The 13,809-nt window shown below is 43.7% G+C and overlaps 2 protein-coding genes across 2 annotated transcripts in view; both read left to right on the top strand.

Moving 5' to 3' along the window:
• The first annotated feature begins 755 nt into the window (after positions 1-755).
• On the top strand, positions 756-7,072 carry LOC118374207 (NADPH oxidase activator 1-like). The gene is made up of 5 exons (XM_035760580.2): positions 756-1,207; positions 1,644-1,731; positions 2,035-2,132; positions 5,770-5,893; positions 6,005-7,072. Exons 1-5 carry the CDS (start codon positions 1,151-1,153, stop codon positions 6,016-6,018), a joined length of 381 nt encoding a protein of 126 aa, XP_035616473.1. The 5' UTR covers positions 756-1,150; the 3' UTR covers positions 6,019-7,072.
• A 5,709-nt stretch (positions 7,073-12,781) lies between these two features.
• Positions 12,782-13,809, top strand: part of LOC118374210 (whirlin-like) — a 110,706-nt gene continuing 109,678 nt past the window's right edge. Inside the window, exon 1 of the mRNA XM_052479945.1 lies at positions 12,782-13,809. This exon is cut by the window's right edge and continues 20 nt beyond it. Within this exon, the coding sequence (XP_052335905.1) occupies positions 13,053-13,809 (757 nt within the window). The 5' untranslated portion in view covers positions 12,782-13,052.

The following is a 13,809-nucleotide window of genomic DNA, read 5'->3' as shown; positions in this document are numbered from 1 at the left end:
TAACTCATTATACCTGTAAAGAGTGGGTTAACTCCCTACACCTGTAAAGAGTGGGTTCACTCCCAATACCTGTAAAGAGTGGGTTAACTCCCTATACCTGTAACGAGTGGGTTAACTCCCTATACCTGTAACGAGTGGGTTAACTCCCTATACCTGTAAAGAGTGGGTTAACTCATTATACCTGTAAAGAGTGGGTTAACTCCCTATGCCTGTAAAGAGTGGGTTAACTCCCCACACCTGTAAAGAGTGGGTTAACTCCCTATACCTGTAAAGAGTGGGTTAACTCCCTATACCTGTAACGAGTGGGTTAACTCCCTATACCTGTAAAGAGTGGGTTAACTCCCAATACCTGTAAAGAGTGGGTTAACTCATTATACCTGTAAAGAGTGGGTTAACTCCCCACACCTGTAAAGAGTGGGTTCACTCCCAATACCTGTAAAGAGTGGGTTAACTCCCTATACCTGTAACGAGTGGGTTAACTCCCTATACCTGTAACGAGTGGGTTAACTCCCTATACCTGTAAAGAGTGGGTTAACTCCCTATACCTGTAACGAGTGGGTTAACTCCCTATACCTGTAAAGAGTGGGTTAACTCATTATACCTGTAAAGAGTGGGTTAACTCCCTATGCCTGTAAAGAGTGGGTTAACTCCCCACACCTGTAAAGAGTGGGTTAACTCCCTATACCTTTAAAGAGGGGGTTAACTCATTCTACCTGTAAAGAAAGAGGGGGTTAACTCCCTATACCTGTAAATAATGTGTGCTGTCTGGGAGGGTTGAGGATTGAGCAGTAGGCACATTTATGTTGTTTGCTGTAATATATGATCAATAAAGTTGTATTGTATAGTAGCAACTAGCTAGGATCTTCTGTAAATTAATTAGAAAGCACATAAGAATAATGCAATACTTCCACATTCCACAAGAGGCTCTGCTGTCCCCTAGTTGTCTGTCCCTTGCCCCCCACCCCCTCCATTGGCTGTATCAGTAATAGCCATGTCATTACATCTTCCCTTTCCTAACACAGCAACACCAACTCCTTTTATTTTGGCCCCGCCTTCTTTCTGTACGATTGTATATCTATGCCGTAAAAATGTTTGATTTATCATTCATCTTCCTTATTTTCCCCTCTTTCGTGGTTTAGGACTTGTCCCCATGACCCTGCTGGACCCAGTGGATGTCAACAAGTCCAAAGGCAGAAAAAAAAATAAAGTAAGGCTTTCTATCTTCTTCTTAGAGTTTCTAATTTCATCGCATTTGTATGTTTTACTAAGACAATGAAGCTATTTCCATAGTGCTGAACAGAATGTGACAATCCAGCAACTTCAGGTGTTTAATCTCATCTGGGTTGTTCTCTCAACGTTCAGTTTTAGAGTAATGCTTAACAGAGCTGTATTTGAACTCTCCTCCTCTACCCACAGACAGTGAAAACATTTGTAGGCCTATTCATGTGTATGAAAGCTGCACCTGCTTAACACTGTGAAGGACAGACAGGGTTGTTGAATACCCTTGGATTTTAACAATGAGTGGATGAGGTGTCACAAGAGGAATAGCAATTATAAGCCCAGCCTGTCTGGATGTTTCACTGCTTTAATGGAAGGCACAGAGAACGGTGTTACCTTGACTACTCTGGTTGTGTCCTCCACAGAGTATTCCCAGTGGGATCCCCCTCCCACCGGGGCTCAAGCCGCCCACTCGCCCACAGAGCCAGCTTAGCCACGAAGAACCTCCACAGGGTAGGCTCACCTCATTTAACCCAACTGGCAGAACGCAAGACACCAAGGGGGTGGAGCTAGGCCATGCCAGCATCCATCTTAACCTTTAAAGCACCTTTATGTTAATTAAATAACAATAATGATTGCTATTATTGAACTATTATAGTCTTTTTCATGACACAAAGAATCTCAAAGTGCTTTAAATCATATTGTAACAGTCGTCATTCTACCAGCCCCATGAACTATAAATGTGTTAATTTTACAGTCACTGATTATTGTACAAGTGTTCAGCCTTTTAAATCTTGTGCTATATATAATCTGCAGAGAGGCCTGATAGAGAGGCATCTCCACCCTCCTACCTACCAACCACCTCCACCCCATCACCCAGGTACCCATCCACGGTGGACAGTCCTACTGAGCTGGTGAGTAAAGGCTCTGACTTCATCTGTGTTTTTATCTGAGTGTGTAACTCTTTATCTCTGTCGCAAATAACACATGTAAAGATAAAATGAACATTAAGATAATACAATTTATTTCTCTGAAGTCATCAGGTCCAAACATTTAGTACATCTGTCCTCCAGTTGGTTGAATAAAAATGTTTGTCAGCCACAGGAGGTTGGTGGCACCTTAATTGGGGAGGACGGGCTTGTGGTAATGGCTGGAGTGGAATCAGTGGAATGGCATCGAATACATCAAACACCTGGTTTCCATTCACTCCGTTCCAGCCATTATGATGATCCGTCCTCCCCTCAGCAGCCTCCACTGGTGTCAGCCTGACTGGAAGAAGGACCATTTGACATAATCCAGTATGTTGTGCTGTACTTCTAGTTGCATGGGTTTACATACTGTACACTAGGCAGATGGAATTGTGGATAACTTCTAATTAATTTTATGACTCATAATTTTCAAGTAATACAATGCTGATGATTTGGCCTGATTAAGTCAATGCAAAGCCCCGGGGAGGGAGAGGTTGTCAGGTAAAAATATATTCTGGACTATTTAAGACTATCTTTTGTGCCTCAGCATGTCAGAATGACCTGAATGATTTTCGTAAGAAGAAATGACCTCTTAAAAATCTCTGATGGCCGTGCCAAAACCTATGGGACTTCTGTAAGTCCTGTTCTTCTTTTACACAAAATTCCTGACAGACTGGCTGGCTGGGGAAAAGCAAGAGGTTTCAGTGAGTGTTCTGCAGAGTTTTCTCCATGTCCATTCAGTCAATACTGCCAATACCTGTTAAACTACTTATGTTAGGAGACCTGAGTGGGTACATTGTTCAGAACAAAAACATCTAGATTTCCTTGAGATCATTTACTGTGATAAGGGAATCATTAGCTACCATTCCAGTGTTTAGTATGTGCTGTTTGAAATACTTTCCATCACCCCTAGGTTCAAAATCTATTTGAAATCATTTTTAAATACTTACTAGGCTTGATTTAGTTTGACAGGCACAATAGAATAGTCGCTAAAGTGCAAGTCCTGCTCATCTAGCACTCCAGGCAGAATAAAGCAAGCGCTTAAATTATTTGAAAGATTCCTCCATCGTTAACAAAATGGAAAGGTCAGATGCTTTATTATCTATTCCCTTTATGGGCTCTGGGCTACCCTATGCACTCCGGTCAAAAGAAGGACACTACAGACGGAATAGGGTGCCATGTGGGACAATGACCTATGATACAATGTGTTGTGTGTTGATATTCTAGTTTGTCCCTTTAGGGCACCTGCAACACCCCCTTTTTACGTACATTGGAATGCTTGGAATGTTTTGTCCTGTGAAAGGCATTAAACAATGCCCGTGTTAGTTTCTACCCCCGTCTCATGTCCTTATATTAGTTGTAGAAGTAATACAGTGTGTTATACAACACAACTGGCGACGAGAAAGAAACGTTTCACGTTTGTGTTCTTTATCTTCGGTGAGACTGTTCCAGTGAGAGGAAGCGCGATTGTTACAGTTGAGCTCAACAAACAGAAGGCATTGCTACGTCTCTACAACGTGAAAGGCAACCATCCAGCATCGCTAGGAAGCACATGGCTGGAAAAGATCAAACTAAACTGTCAGGCAATTCAAATGGTTGCAAAAGAGGACACAAACCTACAAGGGATATTGAGGAAACACACGGATGTGTTCAAAGGAGAACTTGGCAGTATGAAGGACAGTTAAATGCTAGACCCCTTGAAACTGAGCTAAACAGACAAGTGGAGGGTGGAGTATTGGATCCAGTGAATGTTGTGAATGGGCGACACCCATTGTTCCAGTCATAAAAAAAGATGGATCACTCAGACTCTGTGGTGATTTCAGTCACCATTAACCCAGTCTTGACTGCTGAAAAATAGCCACTACCCCTCATTGACAAGCCCCTTTCTGGTTTAGCTGGAGGACAAATTCAGTAAGATAGACTTATATCAGGCCTATCTACAGATGCATGTGTATCAAGAGTCACAAGAACTGTTGACCATAGTGACTCCCAAAGGACTGTACGCCTTATGGCGTTGGTGCTGTTGTCTCACACAGCATGCCATCAGGGGAAGAAAGGCCAATTGCTTTCAAATCACGGACCTTAAGTAAAACCTTACCTTAAGTAAAGATCGAGGGTGAATCGCTCGCCATCGTGTTTGGAGTTATGAAATTTAATCCGTTTCGGTTTGGCCGATGATTCACAGTGCTGACGGACCATAGACCCCTCACCTCCATCTTTGGTCCCAACACCGCCATTCCATCAGTTGCAGCCAGCCTCATGCAGCGATGGGCATTACTTTTATCTGCTCACCAGTACGATATCAAGTCCAGAAAGTCTGAGCAGCACTGCAATAAAGACAGCCTCTCAAGGCTTCCCTTCCCTGTCACACACACTGAACACTCGCAGACTGAAGGAGGAGAACCGAGCTCACAGTTCAGTTTGGATGCTTGCTATGGGGTTTTCGAGTCACCATACCGCCGCCACTGAGAAGGCAGGTGCTTGAAGAACTCCATTCAGGGCACTGTGTCATGGTGCGAATGAAGGAGATGGCAGCTACTTTTAGTGGCCCGGTCTGGACGCAGCTATCGAAGACAAGGCCAAGTGATGTTCTGCATGTCAAAAGATGAGGAAAATGCCTCAGCTAGCGCCACTACACCCATGGGACTTCCCAGAGGAGCATTGGCAGCGAGTCGACATAGTCTATGCAGGCCCACTGTAGGATCGTATGTTCTTAGTCGTAGTTGACGCACGCAGCAAAAAGCCTGAGGTCACAGTGATGAAGAGCACCTCAGCGGAGAGGACCATTGAAGTGCTACGGTCAATCTTCAGTCGCTTCAGACTGCCGACTCAAGTCGTTAGCGATAATGGCCCACAACGGGTATCTGAAGAGTTCCGGTCATTCATGGAAGCAAATGGAATTCAGCACATCAAGTCAGTGCCGTGTCACCCTGCAACAAACGGTCTCCCTGACAGATGGGTCCAGACGATGAATCAAGCTTTAAAATCATCACAAGTTCCTAACCGCCTACCTGTTGACCTACAGAACCACCTACCTGTTGACCTACAGAACCATCTACCTGTTGACCTACAAAAACGCCCCCCATGCTACAATTAAAGAGGCACCCATGTCAGCCATGATGAAAAGACAGCTTTACACGTGGCTCGACCTCCTGAGACCTCTAAAGACGAAACAGCTACTGGATACCTACCATGACTATGGGGCATCACCTGAACATCCACTGCATCAACCTATAAATGTGGAAAGTGCTCCAGACTCACTCGAACCAGCCAGAGTGCCCACTCAGGGTAATGTTGGGCGGAGGAATGTAAAGGGGGAGGAATATGTTGTGTATTGATATTCTAGTTTGTCCCTTTAGGGCACCTGTAACACCCCCCTTTTTGAGTACATTGGAATATTTGGACTGTTATGTGTCAGTTTCTACTCCTGTCCTTATATTAGCTGTAGAAGTAATACAGTGTGTTATACAACACAGTGTATGTAGCACAGACTCATCTTGAACTGAAATGCCTCAACGGAATGTGTGGCTAATTGCTGAGTGACAGCTAACCTGTGTGTGTGTTCCTCTGCTCTCTCTGTCAGACCGAGGACCCTCTGGCCAACTGTACCATTCTCTACCAGATGGTGGCACTGTGTGACTATGCAGCTGAGGGACCAGAGGATTTGGAGTTCAGCGAGGGAGACACCATTGACATTCTCAGTGAAGGTAATGGAATGGGAGAAATGATTAAGTGTTGTGTGTTTTAAGTGAACAGTAAGTATGTCACCTCCTACTCTGAATAATGAGCCTCCTCTCTCTCCCCCCCTTGTCTGCCAGTCAATGAAGAGTGACTGGAGGGTCACTGTGCTGGCATCTTCCCCAGCCTTTTTGCCTACCGGGAAAGGGAGGCCCCCTCAACCATCGATCGGATGACCCTGTTGCTATCAAACAAGAAATAGGCTCAACTCTTGCTCACAGTTAACAACTTGATACTTTATTTATCTAATTCAAGTTAAAATGATGACGGCTGTCAACGGCCTTCATCAGAATCAGTACGGAGACGATGCAGCATGTCATCTCTTGGTGTGCTCCTGTGGTTGTCTGATGGAGGACTACATCATTGGGTTTGCTGCATGCCTGACCAAGCAACTGACATTTTCCATCCACTCAGAGGGAATAGAGTGGGCATACTGGGTAGCATTTGACCAACAGGTCAAACTTAAAGTGTTTCTCCTCTTCTACTTACTGTCAACTGCTGTGAATGAATGTGGACCACTGTTATACTCTTATATGGTTGTTACCTCCTCCATGATCATGTAAACCTGTTAAACTAAAGAAGATCTAGTGGTAAGAATGGTGATGTTCAATTTTGTTGAAGAAAACATAATAAGTCTGTTGTGGAAATTCTACACAGGGACACTCGAAGTCAATCTTAAAGGAATCATTGTTTATTAACAGTTAACTGGGGAGGTTCCTACAAACTTGATGCACCATAGAACATATCTGCCATCGGGGCATTCCCGTTAGATCTCTTATATACAGCTTACAGACACATTACATAGGCAGGATTTAGCTTGTTCCTCATTCATAATGAATTCTTCATTCATGTTTGGTTCATGCATGTGACAGACCAATACCTCACGAGGCTTCTTCTCTCCAAGCTGTGACCTTGAAAGGGAGATAACCTTTCGTTCTCAAAACAAGGTTCTGGGCATACAGATAGTGAGGATCCGTTCAATCAGGCACTTACATGAACACAGAAATTGTTTACTAGAAAAGCACAAACACAACTCAATTCATGAAATAGGACATGCAATGCAATAATCCCATTCCCTAATTCCATTAAAGCTAATTTACTTGATTGCCCACATTGAACAAACTTCATAACATGTATGGACTTCCAATCGTTCTTAACAGGGCTCAGGACTGACTGGTAGAAAAATAGAAGCCTGAGTCTGTGTGAATGAAGTGTAAGGGTAGAGGACCTTGTCTGTATCCCAAATAGCACCCTTTTCCATATGTAGTGCACTGCATTTAACCAGGGCCTACAGGGCTCTGGTCAAAAGTAGTGCGCTGTGTAGGGAATAGGGAGACATTTGGCACTCACATCTTAGTTGGCTGTGCAGTAGAAGTGCAGTGGTCTAGGCTTTAGTTAGTCACTACACAGGAAAATGTCAGGTACTTTTAGCTGTCGTCACAAATGATAGTTATGAAAAAGAAGGGGCGCAATGAAGCATCAAAGAACTCCATTCAGATGGCTTATTAAACCAGAGTCCTTTAGTAATTAGTCTGTTCCCATGTGAAGCATTTACGTCCACCCACCCATCCTCTGGTAGAACTCAGGGACTATTGTTGTACACCTACCAGGGATAATGGATGCATTATGTGGTGCATACACAATCTATTTGAGAGTGTGAATAATGTAGTCAACAACAGTGAATCTGTATTACAGGGTAACTCCTACATATTTACATCATTGATGAGATGACGCTTGCAAAATGAATGACAAAATCGTGTGTTCAAAACTATCCCAAACCAAACACACCTGGTCTGATTCTATACTGAACAAACAATATAAAACGCAACATGTAAAGTGTTGGTCCCATGTTTCATGAACTGAAATAAAAGAGTCCAAAAATGTTCCATATCCACAAAAAAGCTTATTTATCTCAAATTTTATGCACAAATTTGTTTACATTCCTGTTAGTGAGCATTTCTATGATACTCCATCCACCTGACAGGTGTGGCATATCAAGAAGCTGATTAAACAGCATGATCATTACACAGGTGCACCTTTTCCTGGGGTCAATAAAAGGTCACTCTAAAATGTGCATTAAATGTGCAATTCGGCGTTATAACTGATTTCAGTGGGCAAATGTTAATCTTCGATGGCCACTGGCACGCTGGAGAAGTGTGCTCTTCACGGATGAATCCTGATTTTAACTGTACGGGGCAAATGACAGACAACATGTATGGCGTAGTGTGGGCGAGAGATTTACTGATGTCAACATTGTGAACAGAGTACCCCATGGTGGTGATGGGGTTATGGTATGGGCAGGCATAAGCTACGGACAACGAACACAATTGCATTTTATTGATGTCAATTGGAATGCATAGAGATACCATGGCGAGATCCTGAGGCCCATTGTCGTGCCGTTCTTCCCCCGCCATCACCTCATGTTTCAGCATGATTATTCATGGCCTCATGTCGCAAGGATCTGTACACAAATCCTGGAACCTGAAAATGTCCCAGTTCTTCCATGGCCTGCATACTCACCAGACATGTCACCCATTGAGCATGTTTGGGATGCTCTGGATCGACATGTACGACAAAGTGTTGCAATTCCCGCCTATATCAAGCAAATTCACACTGCCATTGAAGAGGAGTGGGACAACATTCCATGGCCACAATCAACAGCCTGATCAACTCTATGTGAAGGAGATGTGTCGCGCTGCATGGTGGTCACACCAGATACTGACTGGTTTTCTGATCCTCCCCCCTACCTTTTATTTAAGGTATCTGTGACCAAAAGACGCATATCTGTATTCCCAGTCATGTGAAATCCATAGATTAGGGTCACATTTATTTATTTCAGTTGACTGATTACCTTATATGAACTGTAACTCAGTAAAATCTTTAAAATTGTAGCGTTTATATTTTTGTTCAGTGTATAATCAATATGTAATCTTATCTCCTCTCACTCTTTCAACATATCCTAATATTTCCTGAATCTGTAGATACATAGCAATGCATCTACATTACGCCGTAAAAGCATTGTACTATGCTGACATCATGGTTTTCATTTCCAACTACCTAGATGGCATAGAGTGTATCTCGAATGGCCCCCTATACACTACTGTTGACCACGGCCAGAACCCATGCTCTGTTTTTTAAGTATAAGTTTTAATAGCGTTAGCCGGGTGGATGTTAAGAAGGTACATTGATCCGGTTATATTACTGTAATTACTCTTTGGCAGGGTGAAGAAGCATGAGTCACTTTCCTTGTATTACACGTTAAGTCATTCATCAAAAGAACCAGCCTCCTCCACACTCTTTTGAACAAGTTCTTCCCTTTTTGCAGGCCTTTTAACTGAATCCCAAATGGCACCCTATTCCCTATATAGTGCACTACTTTTGACCAGGGCACTATAGGGAATATGCGGCCATTTGGGACGCATGCTTTATCTCCCATTAGAATTAAGAGAGAGACCATGTAGCAAACAGAAGAATGGATTATGTCATGTACTGCATGTAGCCCCTGTAGAACAGTAATGCACTGTGTTTCATATACACACGTTCTTAGCCTGAGTGCCAGTCTGTTTGTGCTAGCATGCCAACTCTTTGTCACTCACTTTCCTGAGAAATGTTTGGCTTGACAATGACAACAATGGAGTTACCATGACAGCATAAACAGATCTGGGACCAGGCTAACACATTCCTTCTCAATGTACTTTTTACATTTCACCAAATGTCTCTTTTCCATACAGTATGTACTGAGCAGTATAACAAAGCCTTTAGGTGGTATTAAATGCGTTGCTGAGGAGGGGAGAGGAGAGGGGGACTGTCTGTATCTCTATGCTGCTTGGCTTTGAAGATAGCTCGCGGAGTGAGAATTCATCTTGTCACAAGAGACATGGCCTACCTCACCCACTTCACCTTAATTCAGACACAAACTAACCACTCCCATATTCTAAGACAGATGTGCTGTGTCTCGTTGTAAATGATGTACTGTCTTTTAACAACCTGTTAATATGATTGAGAGTTGGACAGGGTTGAACAAGATGAGGCGATGGGAGGGCGGCCTGCTAGTCTGTTCCCTCCCAGGTAGGGAGCCAGTGTGGTTCAATCCCAAATGTATTCCTTATATAGTGCACTACTTATGAGCCCTGGTCAAAAATAGGGAATAGGGTTCCATTTGGGATGCATACACACCGTTTTTCATCTCTCAAGGAGGTGGATAAACGTTTCCTGTTCTGCTTTCACTAATGACCAGTTTATTGGACATGTTTAGTTAAACAACAGAGAGCTGATTGATTCTGTTGTTGTTTTACAGCTCAGTAAATGATTAACATTGTCTCATGAGATATTTAATTATACAGTGCTTGGCATATACAATGAGTGTACAAAACATTAAGAACACCTTCCTAATATTGAGTTGCACCCCTTTTTTGCCCTCAGAACAGCCTCAATTTGTCAGGCCATGGACTCTACACGGTGTCGAAAGCATTCCACAGGGTTGCTGGCCCATGTTGACTCCAATGCTTCTCACAGTTGTAGCAAGTTGGCTGGTCGTGGATCTCTACTCTGAATAGCACGTTCTATCTCATCCTACAGATGCTCAATTGGAATGAGATCTGGTGACTAGACAGGCCACTGCAGTAAGCTGAATTCACTGTCATGTTCGTGGAACCATTTCTGGACAATCCTAGTCTTGTGACATGGGGCATTATCCTGCTGAAATCAATCAATTAGCAGATGGACACACTGTTGCCATGGAGGGATGCACCAGATTGGCAATGATGTTCAAATATCCTGTGGCATTCAAATGTTGCTCCACTTTTATCAATGGGCCTAATGTGTGCCATGAAAACACACCCTACACTATCACCATCACCCTCCAATGTTGACACGCGGCATGATGGATGCATGTACTCATGCTTTTCTCCATACCCTAGTCCTCCCATTGTGAAACCAAAGGAACCGGGATTCATCAGACAAGGCAAAGTTTTTCAAATTGTCCAATGTCCAGTGTTTTTGTTCCTTTAGCCCACTGAAACCAGAGTTTCTTGTTTTTTGCTGAAAGAAGTGGAACTCTGTAAGGTCGTCGCTGCCATACCCCATTCATGTCAGGGTACGATGAGTTGGGCATTCTGTTATTGGTCGTTGGGCACCAATGTTGTCCTGGACTGTCAGTTGACTAACTGTAGCCCGTCTGTTGCTCTGCACAATTTGTGTCAGTCTCCTTTGCCCTTTTTCATCAATGACATATTTTTGACCACTGGCATGCCGTTGGCTGGATGTCCTTTGGATGGTGGACCATTCTTGATACACATGGGAAACTGTTGAGCGTGAAAAACCCAGCAACGTTTCAGTTCTTGACACACTCAAACCGGTGCGCCTGGCACACCCCATTCAAAGGCACTTACATTTATTGTCTTGCCCATTAAGTCTCTGAATGGCACACAGTCCATGTCTCAATGGTCTCAAGGCTTAACAAGTATTATTTGAACTGTCTCCTCCCCTTAATCCACACTGATTGAAGTGGATTTAACAGGTGATGTCTATTTAATGGAAAGGGCAGGTGTTCCTAAAGTCGGTGTATAATGTAGTAGTGACATAATCAGTCTATTTGGAGCTTGTTTTGAGTTTGTGGGGGTGTTTTACATCATGTGTGCGCGTGTGTGTGCGCGTGCTCGTGTGTGTGTGTGTGTGTGTGTGTGTGTGTGTGTGTGTGTGTGTGTGTGTGTGTGTGTGTGTGTGTGTGTGTGTGTGTGTGTGTGTGTGTGTGTGTGTGTGTGTGTGTGTGTGTGTGTGTGTGTGTGTGTGTGTGTGTGAAAGAGAGAGAGAAAGAGGGTGTACGTTTGCTCAACGGGTATTACACAAGAATGGAGAACAATATGATGCCATTTTTTCATGTTGTTATTATTACAAATTAACTGTATTACTTATCTTAATAATCTTATCCTTAGCAAATAGCCTGGAGTCCATCTGGAAGAGGAAATATGCAGATAGGATAGAGAAGGCTTATTGCCTAAAAATAGCAATGTTTATAATTAGCCTATGGTAAGGTGTGCAGATATGAGTAGATGAGGTCTTTGTAGAGACATTGCTAATGCAGCTTTATGAGCTTAACAGCTGTTGGATGCCTACTGTAAACCAGCTCCCTACAAATAGAGAACCACCAGCTACAGTAACTCAAATACAGAAGAGCTCCAAATACTGACCTAAATAATGAATAGACTTGTCAGAGACGTAAGATAGTAGACTGAATGGGGACTTGTAGCCCTGTACTGGTCCATACGCGTGATTGAAAGGAAGTCGAGCATGCTCTTTGTCACTCTCCCAGGCCTGGGTAGATCTCATGGATATCATGGAATCTTATGTAAGGTAAATGAACTGGAGCATGATGATACTGTAGCTGGAAACTTCCATTATATCTGTGCGTTTCTTCAATGAGACCAAATCATGTATTGCCCAGCGTCTGTGTGTAACGCCTCGCGATCCGCTGTCGGTTTCTAAGCAACACACTCACATAGGCCTACTCCACACAATGCGTAAATTCCTATTCAGAAAAGTCTGAGCGAGCAAAGCAAGTCAGCGGAGCTTACAAGTGTACAACATGATCTTATCCGACAGAGGAACGGGGGACACTGGGATGAACGATAAACAACCAGCTTTTCCACTTCGGTTTTTATAATTATCGAAGAGCGGTACAGAGAGGCCAATTTGCGAACAGTTTTCACCCAGAAAACCCTGAAGAAGATATTAATGTGACCATTTTTGATCGCTTGTGATTGTCGCGTAAAATGCGCGCGCTTGTGATGCATCTTCTTGGATATCCAAGATCATATTCCGTTGAATAAAACTTGTGACCCGACAATAAATATTCCTAATCTGCACGAGTATTTATAGCAACTTTTTGAATCAATTATTTTCTCACCATCATCTACCACGCACCTTCACACTAAACCGGACTACATAAATAGATGAAGATAGAAGATGCGACGACAATGGTAAGCAGAATTTTGAAAGGTGACTTCCTCCAAGAATCGCGGTGCGGTCACCTATGTTTTCGGAGCGGAGTGACATCTACAGAATTATTATAAATGCCTGATAATCTGACCATCTCTGTCTGCGGTGCGGTGTTTACGTTAAAATTGTAGGATGATGAGCAGTGATTTGGAGCACGTTTCACTCAATTCAACGACGGCCAGCAACTCCGGGACTGGTTCGGGCGGCCGAGGGCTGTCAGCCAACGTTCGGAAGCTGCACAACGCGCTCAACTTGCTGCTCACTGACTTCGAGAGAGAACAATTTATCCACTGCCTCAATGTTTACCACGCTAAACGCAACGTCTTCGACTTGGTTCAAACTCTCAAAATAATCCTCAACACGCCGAACAAACGACAACTCCTCCCCATGTTGCGTTTGGTCATTCCCCGCTCAGATCAGCTGTTGTTCGACCAGTATACTTCCGAGGGCCTGTACCTTAAAACGGATCATCTACCACTAAACAGTGTCAACAACCTTGAAAGCTTTGGAGGAGTAGGCAATACTGCAAACAACTATGTCCCAATTCCCACTACACACTTTATGAACCCGCATGAGCCCCAGTTGCCTCATGATCTTTCTTGTTTCACATCACCAGAAGCTTGCCCGTGCCCCGACAGTTTCAGCACCACGGCTGATGGGACAGCTCCCCTGGCTTTCGTGCAGGGGGAGGCTGTTGGAGAGATCCGCGAAGTGACACTGAGACGCAGCAAAAGCAATGAGGGCTTAGGGTTCAGCATCCGGGGAGGTTCTGAGCACGGTGTGGGAATCTATGTGTCGCTAGTAGAACCCGGATCTTTTGCCGAGAATGAAGGACTGAGGGTCGGGGATCAGATAGTGACTGTTAACGGCATGCTGTTTGACAGAGTCT

This window comes from Oncorhynchus keta, chromosome 25 (genome assembly GCF_023373465.1).
Source record: "Oncorhynchus keta strain PuntledgeMale-10-30-2019 chromosome 25, Oket_V2, whole genome shotgun sequence".
Lineage (NCBI taxonomy): Eukaryota > Metazoa > Chordata > Actinopteri > Salmoniformes > Salmonidae > Oncorhynchus > Oncorhynchus keta.
This window is presented reverse-complemented; position numbering and strand designations above follow the sequence as displayed.